Raw genomic sequence first — 22,296 nt, 5'->3', positions numbered from 1 at the left:
GGACATATGTTCAACTTTCTTTCTTGTCGTAACTTTTTTAGTGAGGAGTCTGAGGACTGCATCAAATGTCAGTTTACGAACACAAGGAGAGAAACGGACAGTGTTACCACAGTGCTCCATCTTTTATATCAGCCATTTTTTGTGAAGCATAGTACAGTAATTACGTCAATAATATCACTGTAAGACTTCCTAAATTATTCGGTAACACTTTACAATAAGGTGTCATTTGTTAACATTAGTTAATGTATTAACTAACATGAACAATGCATTTATTACACTATTTATTAATCTTTGTTCATGTTAGTTAATGAAAATACAGTTGTTCATTGTTTATTCATGTTAGTTCACAGTGCATTAACTAATGTTAACAAATGCAACTTGTGATTTTAATAATGCATTAGTAAATGCTGAAATTAACATTAACTAAGATTAATAAATGCTGTAGAAGTATTGTTCATTCTTAGTTCATGTTTACTAATGTTGTTAACTAATGAACCTTATTGTAAAGTGTTACCAATTATTCAAAGAAAGTTAAAGTTGTATTTTCTTTGGAAAGGAGTGTTTTAAAGATTTGTGGCAGTTTGAGACTCAGCAAGATTAGCAGATGATTTTAAACTGACAATGTTTGAGTGAGGTTAATTATTATTGGAGGCTGACATTAGTTTGCTAAATTAACAATTCAATTGTCATTTGAACCAAGTGTTTTGCATATAGATTTCTTAAAGTTACAGCTAAAGCAGCCTGTTCGGGAGAAAAACCCTCATGTAAAATGTAATGAATTTTTGGTTGTATGATTTTAAAGAAGACTTCACTCACATAAAGGAACGTTAGAGGAAGAAAATGAAGAAATTTATTTTGAGGCTATGATTTAAAATGAAGTTGTTCCTTATATTCCAGTGTTATTTTAGCGGTATTTGTATTCTATTGTAATGTATTAATAATTTGAAATACCTTTTATTTTTATATTTTATTATAACTTCTAAGTTATCATTACATTCACCAGTGTTAGGAAATGATCTCTGAGGGTAAATTAATTCCTCACAGCAATTATAGACCTGAAAATTATTACAGCTACACGAAAAGTGCAATAAAAATGACCATAATTGAATGCACTGCATTCATATGAATGATGATTGAGCTGTGTATCTTAATCGGTCATATTAGACAATATTGACCCTGGCATAGACAAAGCTGAAGTGTAATTAATTCTAAATCAATTACATAGAATCTTTTTCTGAAAGCTTCTTGCCTGCAGATTGATTTTAGCACAGAGCCAATGTAGTAAAGCCATTTCTTGGTTAAAAAAAAAAAGAGTTCTTCTATGAATCACATTCAGTGTAATGCATTTAGATTCATAGCTATTTTCCAAAATGTAGTTATGGTTTATCATTCACAATATGCCAGCTCTCTTCTCCAGTGGTTGAATGATTGCTGTTGTTTCTAAAGATACTCGTAAAAGTCATGATTGCTATTCAAATGAAGGTAATGATCGTCTGAGACACCAAGCGCTAAAGGAAGTCCCATTATTTGAGTTATGGAAGACCAAACTTTGCTTACAACATGCATTGTTATTAAAATGAGTCTTCAATGCTGCTTAATTTAGCCCTCCAAATTGTTTTCCTTTATGGATTTTTAATATTTGCCAGTGAGAGCTAGTTTCAGGCAAATATGTGCAGTGTCATGTAGCTTGCCACATGGAGTGGAACAAACAGATTGCATTTAACAATACGGATGACATTTATATTGTGTTTTTCTTCAGTTTGAATACAGAACAGACCGTGCCTGCTCGTAAAGACGCCTTCTCCACATTCTGTCATCTAAAAATGGATGATTGTGACCCTGAAACTCTTCCCACTTCTCACTGCGGGGTTCTGTCAACTACCCTCCTCATTCGCCGTCTCACATTTCTCACGGAAAATGATCTCCTGCCACTTTCTCGCTTGTAACTGGAGTTTGTTTTGTTTGTTCTGAATATTCTCCTGTTACTTCTGTTGCCATCTCACTCGAAAAAAAATGCTCTCAATAAAGATGTCAGCAAACTTTCATCATGCTTTCACCAAAGACAATCAAGTATTTGAAACGAGACAGTGAAATGCAGATTATAAAGTCATTAGAACTCCAAATATTTATTGTTTGCTGAAGATGCTTTACTGACAGTTTCTGTGAAAGAGTTTGCTCTTTTGTTGCTTGCAAGACTGTGGTTCTCTTACATTTAAATATCAGTCTTGTCTTTGATATTTCTCCTAAATATACTTAAACATAATTATAGGCCCAAATGAAATAATTGTGGACAAAGTAGAGGTATAAAGTGAATGTGAATAGTAGATATTCATATTGTAATTTCTGAGTTTTGTGAAATATCTTGACAAATCTATGTTCACAGTTTCAGAGATTGTTGAGAAATATTCTGAAATTTTATACAAAATTAATGGGGTAGCTGGGAAGGTAGAGACTTGTTTGACATCATTTATTAAATCTTATAGGAGAAAAAAGTGATTAAAGAGCTTAAAAAGCTATTACAATAAGACATTTTAAACAGTTTATTATAGTAATTTTTATATAATATAAAATAAACTGAAATAAAGATGAATAAATTCTAAAAAGATGAATAAACTCTATATTTACTTATTAAAAAACAACAAAACAAATGAAAAATACACTAAGACTAAAGGATTTATTTAAAATCTAAATAAATTAAACATTAACAAAAACTATAATAGTACCTTACTGATACTAAAATAAACACATTTGTATGCAATCAATATGCATGTATATAATTAATTATTAAAAAACATTATAATCTGTTTAATATATTAAAAAAAAAAAAAAAAAAAAAAAATATATATATATATATATATAATAGTTTAAAATAAATAGTTTTGTGCACATTCCTAGACATAATAATGCTGACCACACTTAAAAAAAAAGGGAAAAAAAGTGTTATTGCTCTTTTATGGCAATTACGTGTGTGATGCATGATATTGGACAGCCTTGTGTGATATCAGTATTCATATGGTCATATAGTGTGTGTGAGTGTGTGTGTCCTTTATAGATCACTGCATTAACATTTACTGTGCATTGCATACGTTCTTGTGACTTTTCTCCTGGGAGTACATGGACAGAATAAAGTCATTTTAGTGTGAGAAGGAACAATTAGAATAGTGAATACCTTTTAGCTGATCTCAGAGCATGTCCAGATCTCTCAAACATATATCTTAAACATTTACAATGACTGACATGCTGTTTTAGGAACATGACCCTTAATCCAGGCAGAATCTGTATGTTGTACAGTATGATTTAAGGTAGCATCAAAACCTCTTATCAATATTTTGTTTTTCTTTTGATTAATGTTGTTTTTGCCTCTGTTGTTGTGGTTCCCTTTTGAAAATTTACCACAGTTCATATTGCAAATTTTAGTCTCACTGTGGTTCTTGTAAATATTCATAAGAGTTTTTGTTATCCTTGAAAACAAGACTATGCAAGGTAGACCCACCAAAATTAATTTTCCGTATTAAAAATACTTGCAGCTGCTGTGTTTATACTTAACATTTAACTAAAGAGGTGTTAGTTAACATGCGGTTCACTGTGATCTGACATTATTCAGAATTACGCCAAGCTCCTGTTTAAAAGAGCAAAACCTTCACAGGCATATTAAATAGCTTAAACCTCATTTAGCAATAAATTGTTTATTGTTTACTGCTTGCTAAATTAGCTCGAATCAATTATGAATTGTGGTGCAGAACTGTAATTGCAATTGAATTAGCCTGTGTTTTTAAGAAAGTCTATTAAAAAACAAAACAAAAAAAAAAAAGATTTTCTTTTTCTTCTTATTATTTATTGGCCGCTAAAGCACTGGTCCAGTGAATTTGTAATACCAAAAGGGCAAGGAAACAAATTAGTGTCAAAGTAAACAGTGTTTTTTTAGAAGGTTGTGAAAAGCAAAGTAATCCTTTATTTAAATAATATGAATTAGAACCAAATTAGAAATTCTGCCCAAGTCCTGAATGCCTGTGTAAGGTTTTGGAGGAGTTTTTTTGCTTTGTTGCTAGGTAACAAATACTGCCTATGACAATAACAAAGGTTGCAGATTTAGTAGTGATATTTGCTAATGCCAGATTCACTATTAATAATGCATATACTTAGGGTTAGTAATGTGGACAAGCCATTAATTCTAAATGTATAAGTTACCAAACCACAATATTGTGCCATTATCCCTTACAATTTAAAATACATATAAAAATCTACTCTATAAAGTGTCATTCACCCAAAAAAGAAAATTTACTAATACTTTACTTATCGTCAGGCCATCCAAGATGTGGATGAGTTTGTTTCTTAATTTGAACAGATTTGGAGAAATGTACCATCACTTGCTCACCAGTGGATCTTCTGCAGTGAATGGGTGCCGTCAGAACGAGCTGCTAAACCCTTACAATAATCCAAATGTAATCCACACCACTCCAGTCCATCAATTAATGTCTGGTGAAGTAAAAAGCTGTGTGTTTTTAAGAAACACATTAATCATTAAGACGTTTTAACGGCAAACCATTGTTTCAAGCTAAAATACAAGTCCTTAGTGAAAAAGTTATTGTCTTAAACAGGAGACAAATATGCAACATTTATAAGTGAAAACAGTCCAAAACAGTTTTAAATAAATATGCTGGTGGACTTTGATGTAAAAGGACATCAAAGGACATTTTATTTTTTTCTTGGAGGAAGCGTTATTATGGATTATGGGCACGCACTATGGCCAGAAGCTGCAGCTTAAAGTTAAAATGTCTCAAAAAAATTCTTTCAGGACATTAATTGATGGACTGGAGTGGTGTGGATTATTACAATGTCTTTATCAGCTGTTTGGACTCTCATTCTGAAGGCACTGCAGAGGTTCCATTGTTGAGCAAGTGATCTAATGCTAAATTTCTCCAAATCTGTTTCGATGAAGAAACAAACTCGTCTACATCTTGGACGGCCCAAGTGTGAGTAAACTATCAGCAATTTTTTTTTCTTGGTGAACTATTCCTTTCATTTAATAAATATGTGATTGGTTGTGTAAGTGTTATGCGTATGTGATTTCTTTGAGCTTATCCCTCCATAGAATCCTCAAAAACATATATTCAATACATATGGCCTTTGAAGTCCTGTCTGAATTTTGACATCACAATGATCTTTAGCAGTGTGTCTCTGCACTTCCAGTGATCCTGACTGGCAGGTGACAGCTGTCGGTGTGTGCTTGGTCAGCTCTTCAGATGGATTTCCGTGACTATAGTTCCAGTGTGTGTGTGTCCGATCAGTACAACTATATCACATTCACTTCTTCTGCATGAAATAGACCTGTCCTCTGTGCCTGCTAATGATACGCAGTATGAAACCGTGATTGGATGTCAACATGATTGATGTGGGTGTGGAGAGGGAGGGTCCAATGCTCTCTTGGGCCATTATCTCTTCAAATTATATCAAGGCTGTCTGATGAATTGACTAATAGACTTGATGATGAAGTTTTGGTAAAGCCTTGACTAAAGGACAAGCTACATCCTTGAACTACCTAAAGCAAATGGCTCATGGGAATCACCTGAGACTGTAGTATGCATTTGTTTAGTGAATTTCTTTGTATCTCCGCAGTCCATCCGTGAGGTGACGGGTTATGTGTTGGTGGCTCTGAATCAGTTCGACTATCTTCCTCTGGAGAACCTGCGTATCATCCGAGGCACTAAACTGTATGAAGGACGCTACGCCCTGGCCATCTTTCTCAACTACAGACGGGATGGCTACTTCGGCCTTAGACAACTCGGCCTCAAGAACCTGACAGGTATATTCTGTTATTTATTTCTATTCTAACCTATTTCTTCAAAAGTTCTATATGATTCTACCCTGACAACATTTACCCAAAACAACTATCCATCCGAAATGTGCATTTTTTTATTTTTATATATTTGGTACAGTTTATTTGCTCGAATGCTGCAGAATGGCAAAGAATGCAGGAGTTTTTAAAAGTTAAACATTTTTAACTTGAAATTTCATCTTAAAATGCATGTTTTTTTTTTTTTTTATTTTATTTTATTTAACAGTCAACACTACCATTTAAGGTTGGTGTCAATAAGACTATATTTTTTTCCTGAAAATACAGTATTCATACTTTTATTCAGCAGGGATGCATTTAATTGATCAGAAGTGGCTGTAAATACATGTATAATGTTACAAATGATTTATATTACTTTTTTAAACTTTATATTCATCAAAGAATCCTAAAAAAAAAAATGTATCAGTTTACACAAAAATATTAAGAAGCAGAACTGTTTCAACACTGGTGATAATACTAAATGTTGTTTTAAAATAGACTAAAATACATTTTAAAATAGATTAAATCAATATATTACATCAAACCTTTGAACAGTAGTGTATATGCAATTTCTAGATAGAAGTTCATTAAGACCTGTTAATTCATTTTCCATATTGTAATTTGCCTAATGTTAATGCAGAATGTTTGTCTAAATGGCTAGTTAGTACAGGTGCTGGTCATATAATTAGAATATCATCAAAAAAGTTGATTTATTTCACTAATTCCATTCAAAAAGTGAAACTTGTTTATTATATTCATTCATTACACACAGACTGATATATTTCAAATGTTTATTTCTTTTAATTTTGATGATTAGAGCTTACAGCTCATGAAAGTCAAAAATCAGTATCTCAAAATATTAGAATATTTACATTTGAGTTTGAATAAATGACCATCCCTACAGTATAAATTCTGGGTATCTCTTGTTCTTTGAAACCACAATAATGGGGAAGACTGGTGACTTGGCAATGATCCAGAAAACGAACATTGACACCCTCCACAAAGAGGGTAAGTCACAGAAGGTCATTACTGAAAGGTGTGGCTGTTTACAGAGTGCTGTATCAAAGCATATTAAATGCAAAGTTGACTGGAAGGAAGAATTTGGGTAGGAAAAGGTGCACAAGCAACAGGGATGACCGCAAGCTTGAGAATACAGTCAAGCAAAGCCGATTCAAACACTTGTGAGAGCTTCACAAGGAGAGAACTGAAGCTGGAGTCAGTGCATAAAGAGTCACCACTTGAGAGACACCAGACCCAACAATGCAGAAGAGCTGAAGGCCACTATCAGAGCAACCTGGGCTCTCATAACACCTGAGCAGTGCCACAGACTGATCGACTCCATGCCACGCCGCATTGCTGCAGTTATTCAGGCAAAAGGAGCCCCAACTAAGTATTGAGTGCTGTACATGCTCATACTTTTCATTTTCATACTTTTCAGTTGGCCAAGATTTCTAAAAATCCTTTCTTTGTATTGGTCTTAAGTAATATTCTAATATTTTGAGATACTGATTTTTGACTTTCATGAGCTGTAAGCTCTAATCATCAAAGATTAAAAGAAATAAACATTTGAAATATATCAGTCTGTGTGTAATGAATGAATATAATATACAAGTTTCACTTTTTGAATGGAATTAGTGAAATAAATCAACCTTTTGATGATATTCTAATTATATGACCAGCACCTGTATACTAAAATCTATGTTTGTACTCTTTTAATGTCTGACTGAGGTCTGTGAATGTTGTGCTCTTAGTCTAAATTAGCATAGCAGGGACTTGTGTATTTGAACACATGCCTGATAAGATTGGCACTAATAATATCTTTCATGCTGTGCAGAGCGGCGGCTATGATAATCATGTACATCACAAGATGTCTCTCTTACAAATTAGCCACTCTTCATTATGTGACTGCATTTTGTCTTATCAGTGTATTGTGTTTCATTTGAGCATGTTTTACAGATGACATCTAGCTTCTTTTTTTCTCTCTCCAGCCTTGCTTGGTTGCCTCATAGGGTGATTTTCTTTTACATCTCATACCATGCAATATAGAAACTCATCTTAGAACAATATTTCCAGATCCCTGTTGGGATGCAAAAATATATGGAGGGAAACAGAAACAGATCAAGGAGTCAAACAACCAATAGACAAGTAGAAGAAGTCGGTGGCACCTCACAGCAAAACAGCCAGAGGCGTGATAATGCTTGTCTGACTTCTGATGACTCATGGACGGCCAATAGAAGCCCAGAGGAGTCCGGCAGGTGGTACAGGGTCACAGTATGTGAGGGAAAGAAAGTTAAGACAACCACCAACATGCCCAGTTGGCATCTTGGGTAATCATTTATTATTAATCTCAAATACGGCTTTAGCACTTTAATGGCTGATTAAACAATATCTTGGTGTAGAGATAAATAGAGCACTGACAGTCTGGGTACGCCGCTGCCTTCTTGTCTTCTTCTCTTAGTGTCTTCAAAGATATTTTTTTCCTTTTATTGCTACTCTCTTGATTGTGATGAGGTGTCAGTGGCGTCTTTGAGTGACTGGGGTATGAGGTTACAGAGCTTGTCTTTGAGTACTTCAACATTCAAGAATCCACACAGTTTAACTGCCACAAAACATTTTTTCAGTCTTAAAGGGATAGTTCACTCAAAAATGAACATTCTGTTAATGTATGTCAGTGTGTAGTTCATGTTTTCTCCTCGCATTTCTGATTTAAAGGAGTAGTTCACCCAAAAAATTAAAATGATGTAACCATATTAAGTGATCATCTCTTTTCAGAGTGAATTCAAGACTTGGATTAAACCGCTTGATTCACATAAATTAGTTTTACAACAAATTTATGACCTTTTTGGATCATCAAACTTTTGGTTGCATGGATTTTCAGTAGAGGCACAGAAACCTCTCAGGTTTCATTAAAACAAAAAAACAAACAAACAAAAAAAAAGCATAAAACTTAATTTTGATGATAAACTAAAGTTTTATGGCTTTGGAACAACACAGGGGTGTGTAAATGATGACATCATTTTGATTTTTGGGTGAACTTTGGGGGTTTAAAACCTGCTCCTGATCACCTGGCTAAGCTGGTGTTTTGTTGGCTTAGCTGGGCAACCAGCAGAAAAGTCATCAAAGCCCCGCTAAAACCAGCCAACAAACCAACCTAATTTGAGCAGATATAACCAGAAAACCATTTAAGAGTTTAGTCAGTTAAAAATTGGCATAGTGTTCTTTGGCACATGTTCTTTGATTCAAGAAAGAACTGGAGAGTTGCAGAATGGAAAGTTATTTTGAAAGGAGTTATTTTGACTTTGATTTTCAAAAAAAAAAAAAAACAGTAATGTTTTTGCAATGGAAGTCTAAGGAGCATAGATACAGCACTAAGATAAAAATGCAAGTGCACACTGATTCGAAAGAATGAACGTCTTTAAACATATGAATAATATTACCTTTTTAACTATATGCAAAGTTATATTTAATAAAATCCTGTCATGTCCATGAAAAGACAACAAACTTGATAACCTTCAAATGTTTTGATTTACAAATAAAAACAAAAACAAACAAAAAAACATATATATATATATATATATATATATATAGAATTAATCCAATCATTTTAATATATAAACCACACATTTCTGCTTTGAAAACCTCCAGAATGTCTTACTGCAGACTTTAAGTGCATTACTTTAACCACTATTTTTGCTCATTTTTACAATATGAAGGACAAGTCTATATTATTTATTTGCCAATGATGCTGTCGTTACATCCTAATGAATAAGTGGAGGATTCATTTAAATTACTTGACTGTTTACAACCACAGTATACATGTGCACTATAATCAGAATAACTTTTATTCTGCACCTAAAAGCTTGCAAACACAATGTTCCAGCCCAGTGTAGCAAAGTTGCACACTATTTATGATACCGCAGCAGAGCCCTTCATAAAAGACAGTGCTGTATATCATAACCCCTATTGTAAGCAAGAAAATGCAGCAAAGGTTGGTTGGGTTGAGTGATAGCAAGAGCTGCACATTTGAGGTAACAGTCGTCTTTTGAATTCCTCACTAAAGTCTTTGAATCATTTTTTAGGATTTAATTTATCTATTCCTGCAGCATTGCTGGTAAAGTCTGATTCTCGAGGCAACGGTAGCCACGTTTCTGCAATTTTCAATATGAGTTTTAAGAGATTAAAGTTGTTCTTCAGCCCCTTGAGATATTCAGCACATTGATGATGAATGGCTCCTTTGATTACAGCCATGTGCCCCCCTCTCATGGTTCCTCTACACGGCTCTGCAGCATGATCAATAGCTTTAATAAGCAACTTATGATACAATAATGGCTATAACTTTATTTTCTGTGGTCCTTCGATCAAATTTTCTTCTTTTTTTGACTATGTCCTCATAGATGACCTCTATAACCAGCAGCTACACGAAGGGCGGTTTCATCAACCTTTTCGAATCTCAGATGATAGAATTTCTTGCTGCGTGTTGTCAGGAAAGAGTTCAGTAATTGAGTAGGCAGATCCTTGTATGTAAATATTTCTTCATCTTTCACCGCATGTGGCCAAAGGTTATTGAATAAGAAAAATTCAAAATCATGTGCAATACTTTCAAGTACTTGTTCAGTTTCTTGGAAATCAAGGCTTACATTACACAAACTCATGAAAGAAGTCTGTTGTTCATAGACAGTGAATTCTCTAATAAATCCGGTCTTGAATTACACTCCAGCAACAAGCCAAGAAGTCTCAGTGTGCACCATGCAAAGCAATTAGACCATTATGCAGTATGCATACAAATTAAAAATCATTACTCAAATGATTTGTTCATCTAAGATTGAAAACATTTCCGTATATATCTGATTTATTTGCTTATGTTTTTTTGTCTTATTTAGCTGCATTAGAGGCCACTATTACAATAAAGTACTGTCAATGCAGCAGAGATTACAACACTGTTCCAGTATGTACAATGCATGCTTTTCCAATAGACATTTTTTTTCTTATGAAACATTGCCATATGAAAACATGCAACTGTCCTTTTAATGCAAAAACTAAAAGACTTTCAAATCACATGAGTCAATATTGGCACTATATTCACAATAGAACATAGATAACATAACAAATGTTTAAACTGAGAAATTGTACAATTTTATGCACAAAATGAGCTCAATTCAAATTTGATGCCTGCTCTAGGTCTCAAAATAGTTGGGACGGGGGCGTGTTTACCATGGTGTAGCATCTCGTCTTCTTTTCAAAACAGTTTGAAGGCGTCTGGGTATCGAGGTTATGAGTTTGTGGAGTTTTGGTGTTTGGTCCCATTCTTGCCTGATATAGGTTTCCAGCTGCTGAAGAGTTTGTGGTTGTCTTTGATGTATTTTTTGTTTAATGATGCGCCAAATGTTCTCTATAGGTGAAAGATCTGGACTGCAGGCAGGCCAATTCAGCACCCGGCTATTCTACTATGAAGCCATGCTGTTGTAATAGCTGCAGTATGTGGTTTTGCATTGTCTTGATGAAATACACGTCATCTGGAGGGGAGCATATGTTGCTCTAAAACCTTTATATATCATTCAGAATTTATAATGCCTTCCAAAACATGTAAGCTGCCAATACCGTATGCACTTATGCACCCCCATACCATCGGAGATGCTGGCTTTTGAACTGAACACTCATAACACGTTGGAAGGTCTCCCTCCTCTTTAACATGGAGGACACAGCGTCCGTAATTTCCAACAAGAATGTCAAATTTGGACTCGTCTGACCATCGAACAATTTTCCAATTTGAAGCAGTCCATTTTAAATGAGCCTTGGCCCACAGGACACAACGGCGCTTCTGGACCACGTTCACATATTGCTTCCTTTTTGCATGATAGAGCTTTAGTTGGCATCTGCAGATGGCACGGCAGATTGTGTTTACCCACAGTGGTTTCTGTAAGTATTCCTGGGCCCATTTAGTAATGTCAATGACAGAATCATGCCGATGAGTGATGCAGTGCTGTTTGAGGGCCCGAAGACCACGGGCATACAACAAAGGTCTTCGGCCTTGTCCCTTACGCACAGAGATTTCTCCAGTTTCTCTGAATCTTTTGATGATGTTATGCACTGTAGATGATGAGATTTGCAAAGCCTTTGCAATTTGACATTGAGGAATGTTTTTAAAGTATTCCATAATCTTTTTACGCATTCTTTCACAGATTGGAGAGCCTCTGCCCATCTTTACTTCTGCGAGACTCTGCCTCTCTAAGACATCCCTTTTATATCTAATCATGTTACAGACCTGATGTCAGTTAACTTAAAGCTGCAGTCCGTAAATTTTGCCTCTTTGTTGTCATCTGTTTGAAAACCTGGAATTGCAAGCTGCTTGCAGAATTATCTTGCTTGCGTGGGTTGTGAGTTGGCATGGCTCCAGCGCGGATGAATCTAATGTTTTGAGGTGAATGTGTGGCTGTCAGTCACCGCACCGGTGTGGATGTTTACTGTACTTCGCAATCACAGATTCTAGCCTATGTCTTGGAATATATGACCCAAATAAGAATTTTCACCGTATTGCAATTTGAACAAGTAAGTAACAAGTCTGCCATGTTTGTTCTGACCAGCTGAGGAAAAAAGCATTCCCATAAATCGCGCTACCAATGGTGATTTAATGAAAAGATCAGTTAGCTCATATCACATCACACCATGCAAAGTATTATTATTGTTATACTTTATTCTCAAATTATTAATGTTAACAACATCAGCATTGTGTGACTATGAGTATAGTGTGTGTTAGCATGTAGATTTAAATTTCTGTACAGTCTAATATCTAATTGTCATGCCATTCGAATTTCATATTAAGAAATTCTTTTAACCCAAAAAGCAAATTATTCTCCCTTCAAACTGGTTTTCTGTAAAATACAAATATTGTATAATCTTAGGCTATATGTAATGAGAAGCACATTCTAGATTACAATCCACCATCAAAATGATACATTTAATTATTCCAGCTGCTGTGAGAAAAGGCTATAAACGATGCGCCACCTGCAGGATCCTCACATGTGATAGCATACTAGCCGGGATAACTTCTTTATATTTACAGACGTGACGTAATTGTCAGTCCTGTGTCGTGTGTTTCCCGCCCTCTTGTGTCCTTATATGGTCTTTTTCCTGTCCTTGTTTAGTTTGATTATGATTCTGTTTAGCTGTGTGTGCTTAATTATCCTGTCTATTTAGTTCTTGCCTGTTTAGTTCCTTTTCGTCTTGTCTACTCGTTACATTCCTTGTGTTCCTGTGTGCCTCAGCCCTGCCTTGTCTTGCAGGTTTGGATTAAAGACTGTTTATTTAAGTTATTCTATGTCTCCATGTTCCTCGTTCCTCCCCACTGTGTTCACCGTGACAGTAATGACGCAGTTCCATGCGAAAACCTACCCATACCACTCAAATTAGAAAACATTATTATAAGCTAACTGTTGTGAATCAGGCTAAAGTAAAGCGATAGTTTTGAACATTGGCTGGTTATGTACTTGCTCAAATATTGATTTCAGATCATTTTTATCCTAAAAAAAGTTACGGACTTCAGCTTTAATTAGTTTCTAGATTTTCTAACATCTGAATCTTTGTTTCCCCTGTGCCAACTTTTTTGAGACCTGTATCAGGCATCGAATTTAAAATGAGTGGATAAAAACTCATTTAGTGGATAAAAGTTTCAAATTTCTCTGTTTAAACATTTGTTATGTTCTCTATGTTCTATTGTGAACAAAATATTGGCTCATGTGATTTGAAAGTCTTTTGGTTTTCATTTAATTCAAATTTTTAAAAAACGTCGCAACATTTCCGGAATTCAGGTTGTAAATAATAATTGTAAAACCCCAGTATCATTTCAAGGTGTCATTTACTGAGGAAAAAAAAAAAAAAAAAAAGTCATGAAACCTGTACTTTCTTATGAAAATCCCACCAAATAGATTTTCAATGAACTGTTCCTCTATGAACAGTCATTTTTCCTTTAAGAAAAAAACAAAAATCTTAAATTCTATTCCAATGAAAACAGCTGTATTTACTTTCCTAAAATCGTTAAATTGAAATAGTTTCCTGAAGGTTTGCGAGTTGATTTTGGTTGGGTTTAACAATTATCACAATTATTTATACCTACTCTGAATTTTTATTCTGATGAAATACAGTATGACTGGGAAACCAGTCTGAAATGTAGATACTGAAAATGTGAATGCAAATGTACCACTTTATTGCATTTTTTTGTATTCATTTGATGATTTTCAATATATACTGTGTATATATATATATATATATATATATATATATATATACATACATACATATATGTATATACATTTTTTTTTGTCAATTTTACAGTATGTTGAATCCTGTTAAGTTATTCCCTAAAGCTTTTCCATTGAGTCTAAGCCATGTTTGCTGACTCCACAATTCCACCTTGTCTAATTTATTCATTATTTTAGACAAATCTCCATGCAAACTAACACTTTGTGCCCTCATATGTATGCTTGTGCACATCCCCGGCAGTGTATTAATGCAATAGCCTTGATGTGAAGCATGCTCGCCACCCACCCCCACAGAGCCTCTCGGGCTAGCATGTCCAGTCCTCTGCTCTCCTCCACACAACCTTGGATGATCAGTTAGTAAATTCTTTCTTGCTTCTGAGCTTCTGTCCATGAACCCAAGGCTGAGCCTTCATTGTGTGGATGTGTTTGATCCAGCTGGGCCCCTGTATTGTTCAGCTTCTTTGCAGACTCTCTAGATAACAATCTTGCAGACGAGTTTCAATGCTTTTGTGAACATGTTTTGCACTGAAGAGCTGCTGCTCAGATTTTTTAAGTTGTTCTTTTGTTTTCAAGGTCACTTATGAAGTGCAGTTAACTGTAACTTTATGCTGTGCAAAGTGTGTTGTGAGCGTCATAATCATGCTGACTTCCAAAAGAGGAACCTTATTAAGGAAATAGCTTGGTTAAAGTTGCAATGAAACATAAGTAGCGACAGGTCTTTTCTTATGTATTTTGATGTACATCCAAGTGTAATGTGTTATATAAAAAGAAAGAAAAATAGTGTGGACACTTGGTTCCATGCACTGGTTGATGATCGGATTTTGAGATGCGGGTGTTGCACTCAAAAATGGAGGCAGGTAAATGTTAATTTGAAGAGATGAAGACTAAATGTGACCCTGGACCACAAAAACAGTCTTAAGTCGCTGGGGTATGTTTGTATCAATAGCCAAAAATACAGTGTGTGGGTCAAAATTATCCATTTTTATTTTATGCCAAAAATCATTAGGACATTAAGTAAAGATGAAGATATTTCATTTCATGAAGACATTTAGTGAATTTACTACAGCAAATATATCAAAGCTTAATTTTTGATCAGTAATATACATAGCCAAGAACTTCATCTGGACAACTTTAAATGTGATTTTCTCAATATTTTGATTTTTTTGCACCCTCAGATTCCATATTTTCAAATAGCCGTATCTCGGCCAAATATGATCCTATCATAACAAACCATACAATCAATGGAAAGTTTATTTATTCAGCTTTCAGATGATGTAGACATCTCAGTTTCGAAAAAAAAATGACACTTATAACTGGTTTTGTGGTCCAGGGTCACAAATGACTGAAGAAGCCTGCATACATCACCAGGAAAAATAAAATAAAAATCTGTTGTTTCACCGGAAGATCCAGTTATGGCATTTTGATTATTTATTTATTGTAAGATTGTAATATTTGGAAAGTAATCTGAAATCTAGATAGTGTACATGCAAATCTTGTAGTTTATTTTTGAGTGAACTGTCTAACTAGTTGGGTAGAATTATAACAGTGATTGATCACTGATTGATTGAAGAGAAAGGAAAATGCGTGAGTGTGGCATTAACATTTTTGTTCCCATTTTAATCAAACATTGTACCATGAACAGCCACTATTTTTGTCTTTAGCTGCTGTCTTAGCATAGCTATACTGTGCCTAGCCGAAATAAGACGCGGACATACAGTAGATTATCTTTCTAAAGCTGTCACCCCTCACCCTAAAGAATGATAGTTATAAGTACTTTGATTTCATTTCCAAAGCTATTGTAATAGCATTACTTCTTGAATATGAAATTATGTCAGCAAATTCTGTTTTTCCAACCATCAGTCAAGAATAAAGTGGGGACAGGAAGAGCGCTTTGTGGGTAATAATTGGTTTGCCTCTGAATCTCTCAAAAAACAAAGGCCGTTCATTGCAGCTGAATGTGATTAAAATGGCTCTCTGAGGACTTCCTGTGGTGGGGATATAAAGAGATCTCCTGACTCAATTCTGGTGGCAAATTGCGTTCTGGGTGTTCCTTCTCTCAGCGGCCTTCCTTGTTCTTTTCATGTCCAATGCAAAGCTCCACCATTAACTATTTAACTCATCGTCCCTGTGGAGTGCAGTCAGAGCATTTAATGTCAAACATAATTGCAAGAAATTCATGAAATAATGTGAAGTCTGTTAATATTAGGCATTTTTGGCATCAGCAATTTGTGTTTGTTAAGGGAAGTGGTAATTGCAATAGACTGCCATTATTTCAGGTCATTTGGGTGCTTGAGATTTGTTAAGGTCACCTTTGTTCTTTTCTGTTGTAAATAATCACCTCTACGTTCTTATAATTGAATGAGCAAGTCTTATGTGGCCACCCACTGCCCGTTAACAGACTTTCTAATGCGTACTGCACACAAAAATGGCAAGAGCTAGTTGAAGAGTGGCATTTCCAATCTGATAGGCTTCAGGGATTAGGGATGTGCCAGTCTTTCCGGAAACTAGGAGTTGTATTTGTGAAATACCAGGTTGACAATGAGTTGCTAGATCTGTGTATAATCTGTACATAACTTTTGGGCAGACATAAATTGTAATTGAATTTCAGTTTCAATTTTTTAAACACTTTACACAACTAAATGTTTAAGTAGTACATTACTACTAAATGTTTAAAACAATTGTGATGCTTCATTTTTTTTAATACAAAGTAGTTTCCCCTTCAGGAACTCGAGCTGCGTTGGAGAACGCTATGGGAACCCCTTCAGCATGACCGCACTCTGAACACGTGTGTAATCTGTCCACTGGATGGGCGAGACATCATGGGCGGGGGATGTAATCGACCACGAAGCTTAAAAGCACATGCGGTGGAACCGGCGTCAGCTTTTTGTCATTCAGCAACCGCTAATCTATGTGTGTCTGTCGAATTCTCTGCTGTGAGTCTTATTTGGTGTTGTCTGTCCAGTCACAATCACTCAGAATAAGCTCCACTATATCTAAAAGTCCAGGAAAGACCAAGCACTTGCGCGAGAGCAGTGACCTCTCACTGCGTGCACTTCGCTCCTGGAAGGCTCTCTTTTGCGAGGTAGCCTTCGCCAGCGTTCCCCACGGTGCTGGTCCTGCTTCCGCTGAGGCGCAGCAGCGGCTGCACTCATGGGGTTCGCAGGTGGATCTGGTGGAGGGAATGGAGATGGGCGAGTCCCTATCTTCTTCCTCACCCGCCAGATCCAGCAGCCGCTCTCTGGGATCAGAAGCCTGCTCGGCGGTTTCTTCCCTCCGGGGATGCAGCTCGACGCTTCACCTGTCATCCTCCGAGGAGGTTGATGTGGTGAGCGTCAATGAGGATTCGCACCCTCAATCGCCCCAATATGAGGAGCTAGTGGAGGTGGTTGCTCATGCTGTGGCTAAGTTGAATATCGATTGGCCCACCGAGAAACAGGCCGAACCGCAGAGAAGCAAACTTTGACGAACGCTTTCTTGCGAACTAAGCCACCACCTCCACGTTGGAGCCTGCGGTTCTTCCCCGATCTCCATACTGAGGTTCGTGTGCTAGACCCTTTTCGGCTCGCCTCTTCGTCCCCGCCACTCACTCATATAGAGAGGCACAAAAACAGAGCGTCGCCACTCGCGCTCCCCCGCATCGGGACAGAGGTGGCAAGCGCTCTCGGTCGGGGGCTTCAAAGGCTAAGCCGGATCTGTGGACCGTCCTTCAGTCTAAGAAGTCTTCGACCAAGAAGCCCTGAAAGGCATGGCCCAGGGCTTATGAGGGCAGGCCCCTCTGGGGAAGAGTGGGGTAACACTGCATTACACAGTGTCCGTCTCTCCGCATTGCCCTCAGAAGATCAGCTTGCCAACCCTGCCAGAGTTCCAGGGTGCAGTGGTCTCCAGTGAGCGCTTCTCTCAGTTACTTCCACCCGGAAACGTAGCAGAGCTGAGAGGCTCGCCACCCCTTTGGTGGTCTCTAGAGCAGCAGTTCGGTCGTCTCCTGCTGGTCCTCCGCTTCAGGGCACCGAGCTAGCAGCTCTAAGTACACCAGAGGCCAGTCTCGAGAGACTGGTTCCCTTAGTAGACTATTTGGCAGCATGGAAGCTACTGCCAAATGTGTCTCAATGGGTCCTGCGCACTGTAGAAAGAGGCTATCGCATTCAGTTAGGTGCTCTGCCGCCGCCCCTTCAGCGGGGTGATTCCCACACTGGTGGGCCCCGAGCAGGCTCTGGTCATGGAACAGGAAGTAGACACTCTCTTGAGGAAGGAGGCCATCGAGGTGGTCCCTCCTCACGAAAGACAGTCCGGGTTCTACAGCCGGTACATCATAGTTCCAAAGAAGGATGGAGGGTTGCGTCCCATTTTAGATCTGTGTCATTTGAACCGCTCAGTCATGCAACTGAAGTTCAAGATGAGGTTTGCTTTCGGGGGCAAAGCATACCAATACCGGGTTCTTCCTTTCGGCCCTGCACTTTCACAAAATGTGTGGATGCTGCTCTGGCTCCTCTGCGACTCCAGGGCATCCGCATACTAAACTATATCGACGATTGGTTGATTCTAGCTCAGTCGAAGCAGTTGGTGATTCGACATCGAGATGTCGTTCTTGCCCACATGAAAGAGCTGGGGTTAAGACTAAATGCCAAGAAAAGTGTGCTTTCTTGAGTACAGAGAACCACTTATCTGGGCGTGGTGTGGGATTCGACCACGATGCAGGCAAGTATGTCCCCTGCTACGATCCTCACGTCAGTCAAGAGAGTGAGAGAAGGCACTCACTGTCACTCACTGTCAAGCAGTGGTCTGATGGCAGCTGCATCCAACGTGATACCTATTGGCCTGCTGTGCATGAGACCCCTACAGTGGTGGCTCAAGACCAAGGGGTTCTCCCCGAGGGGAAACCCGCTTCGCATGATCAAAGTCACGTGGCGATGCCTACGTGCCTTAGACATGTAGAGACAACCTTGGTTCTTGTCTCAAAGCCCGGTGCTGGGAGCTCCTTGTTGCCGCGTAACGCTAGCGACGGATGCGTCCCTCATCGGTTGGGGAGCGGTCACCCTGCCCGCAGACTGTGGAGCGGCCGCTATCTCAAGTGGCACATCAACTGCCTGGAGATGCTGGCCGTGTTTCGAGCACTGAAACACTTTCTCCCAGACCTAAGAAATCGCCACACATTGACAACACAGCGGTGATCTCTTACATCAACCACCAGGGAGGTCTGTGTGGTCCCAGGACAGACTCCTTTCGCTGAGAGCCATCTACATTTCTGGGTATCTCAATGTGGGAGCAGATGTCCTGTCGAGACAGGGGCCGAGGCCCGGGGAATGGATGCTTCACCCCGAGGTGGTGAAGCAGATATGGAGAGTGTTTGGCCAGGCTCAGGTGGACCTCTTTGCGACTCAGGAGACATTGCAATGTCCCCTCTGGTTCTCTCTGACTCATCCAGCTCCACTGGGGCTGGATGCTATGGTACAGACTTGGCAGAGGCTTCGTCTTTACGCCTTCACCCAATCGCTCTGCTCCTGGAAGTTCTGGCGAGAGTGCGCTGGAACGGGGTCCGTCTGCTGCTAGTAGCTCCGTTCTGGCCGGGCAGAGTATGGTTCTCGGACCTGATTTCTCTCCTCAATGGCTCTCCATGGGAGATTCCCGTCAGGAGAGGTCTCCTCTCACAGGCGGGGGGCACTATCGTCCACCCTCGCCCGGAGCTGTGGAAGCTATGGGTGTGGCCGCTGAGGGGGCACAGCTCATAGCTTCCGGTCTCTCAACCGAGGCTGTTGAGACCATCCTCCAATCCAGAGCTCCCTCTACGAGGAAAGTGTACGCCCTGAAGTGGAAGCTTTTCACTTCATGGTGTGGAGACCGCCAGCTCGACCCAGTCAACTGCCTGATTGGTACAGTTCTGGAGTTATTGCAGGCCCGTTTCTCCGCAGGGTTAACCCACTCCACCCTGAAGGTCTGCGTGGTGGCTTTATCGGTCTACCACGCTCCTCTCGGTGGCCAGTCAGTGGGTAAACACTCCCTAGTTACACATTTCCTCTGTGATGTGCTGAGGCTGAGACCTCCAGTACGATCTCGAGTTCCCCTGGGACCTGTCTATGGTGTTAGAAGCTCACTGTAAGCCTCCATTCAAACCTATTGAGGAGATTTCTGATCACCATCTCACGTTGAAGAGTACCTTTCTTCTGGCAATATCTTCTCTTAAGAGAGTTGGGGATCTACAGGCCCTCTCAGTGGCCCCTTCCTATCTCGACTTGCACCCGGTCTGGCCAAAGCTTTCCTCTACCCTCGAGTGGGGTATGTCCCTAAGGTCCCCTCCTCTACGCCCTGTCGTACTCCAGGCCTCCTGTCCTCCTCCCTTCAGGGAGCTTGACCAGCAGAAGCTTAACTGTATGTTTCCGGTGCGAACACTGGACACATACATCCACAGAGCTGCCCTGTGGAGAGGGGCGGACCAACTGCTGGTATGCTGTGGTCCCCCTAAGAGGGGTCTGCCTGCTTCTAAGCAGACCCTCAGTCGGTGGATTGTGGATGCCATTTGCATTGCCTACGACAGTGATGGGCAGTAGCGTCGCTACAAGTAGTGACGCTACTAGTTTAACTACATTTCTCAGTAGTGTGGTGGTAGCGTAGCTGCTTTCTGAATCAAATAGCTTTTCAGTAGCGAAACTATTTTTTTGATCAAGTAGCGCGGTAGCGTCAGCAAAAGCTAACATTACATTATCCAAAGCATTCTGAAGCTCAAGCTCAATCGGAAATATAACTGCTACGGATCACTGATCCTGGATCAGTAAACGTGACGCCACCGCCACTAAAGCTCATAAAGTCATTGGCTCCTCAAACTGTCAGTCAAACCTCATTATTCTTCCCGCCTCTCTCGTGAAGTACGGCGTGTAGTTTAGAGCATCTCAGCTTGTTTGCTGTCTGAAGGTAAATAAAGAGCTGTTGATTGAATAAGTATAGCATTTTCTTTACTCAAAAAACACTATATTTATAAAGGCTAATATATATATATATATATATATATATATATATATATATATATATATATTGTATTTGAGGACCGGAGAAGAGTGTCGCAGTCTAGCATTTGTTGTCAAGTAACAGCCAAATAGCTTGTACGAAGCACTGAATCTTTTACAATATGATACTTTGGCCAAATAACAGAAAAAAAACTGAGCACCCACATAGCGACAGAAAACTGTATGACCTGCAAGTTCATGAAAATGTAAATGCGATGCCCGTACTGCCTTTGATGTGGCGTTAAGGATGGGAAAAAACATTGGCTGGTCAAAAGCTTAAACTTGATTTTGGTGAAATGTTAATAATATGACACATGTAACAATGCAAATAAATGTAGCCAGGCCTATACATCTGTATGGTAACACTATACAATAAGTTTTCATTAATGTTAGCTAATGTATTAACTAACATGAGCATACAATGAACTATACATGTACAGTATTTATTAATCTTTGTTAATGTTAGTTAATGAAAATACAGTCGTCCATTGGTAGTTCATGTTAGTTCACAGTGCATTAACTAATGTTAACAAACACAACTTTTGATTTTACAGTTTTTCTCAGTCACTTTGGTGCATTTCTCAAATCATCTGTAATATTTGCAAAGCATGTGCATTTCTCAAAACAGAGAAATGTTGTTCTACAAACAGCACCACACAATAGGTTACCTGCAAAAGCCTGTAACTTATTCAAAATATTTAGTTCATCTCTCAAAAGTAGCCTAAGTACACTGAACAAAATTATAAACGCAACACTTTTGTTTTTGCCCCCATTTTTCATGAGCTGAACTCAAAGATCTAAGACTTTTTTTCTATGTACACAAAAAACCAGTCAGTATCTGGTGTGACCACCATTTGCCTCACGCATTGCAACACATCTCCTTCGCATAGAGCTGATCAGGTTGTTGATTGTGGTCTGTGGAATGTTGGTCCATTCCTCTTCAATGGCTGTGTGAAGTTGCTGGATATTGGAACTGGAACACGCTGTCGTATACGCCAATCCAGAGCATCCCAAACATGCTCAGTGGGTGACATGTCCGGTAAGTATGCTGGCCATGCAAGAACTGGGATGTTTTCAGCTTCCAGGAATTGTGTACAGATCCTTGCAACATGGGGCCGTGCATTATCATTATCAGCTGCAACATGAGGTGATGGTTGTAAATGAATGGCACAACAATGGGCCTCAGTATCTTGTCATGGTATCTCTGTGCATT

General features: G+C 38.5%; 1 protein-coding gene across 4 annotated transcripts in view; it reads left to right on the top strand.

Annotated features, from left to right (window-relative positions):
* The window catches only part of erbb4a (erb-b2 receptor tyrosine kinase 4a), a 201,640-nt gene that overhangs the window by 113,144 nt on the left and 66,200 nt on the right, over positions 1 to 22,296 (top strand). For all 4 annotated transcript variants that reach the window (XR_009271269.1, XR_009271268.1, XM_058775155.1 and 1 more), the window contains one exon: positions 5,617 to 5,803. Coding sequence is in view for 2 of the 4 variants with exons in the window: in XM_058775155.1 (XP_058631138.1) it covers positions 5,617 to 5,803 (187 nt within the window). In the remaining 2 variants the exon portion in view is untranslated. The remainder of the gene's footprint in view (positions 1 to 5,616; positions 5,804 to 22,296) is intronic.

The sequence above is a fragment of the Onychostoma macrolepis genome, chromosome 01 (genome assembly GCF_012432095.1).
Source record: "Onychostoma macrolepis isolate SWU-2019 chromosome 01, ASM1243209v1, whole genome shotgun sequence".
Classification (NCBI taxonomy): domain Eukaryota; kingdom Metazoa; phylum Chordata; class Actinopteri; order Cypriniformes; family Cyprinidae; genus Onychostoma; species Onychostoma macrolepis.
The sequence above is the reverse complement of the archived record's forward strand: the minus strand, read 5'-3'. Positions and strand labels throughout refer to the sequence as shown.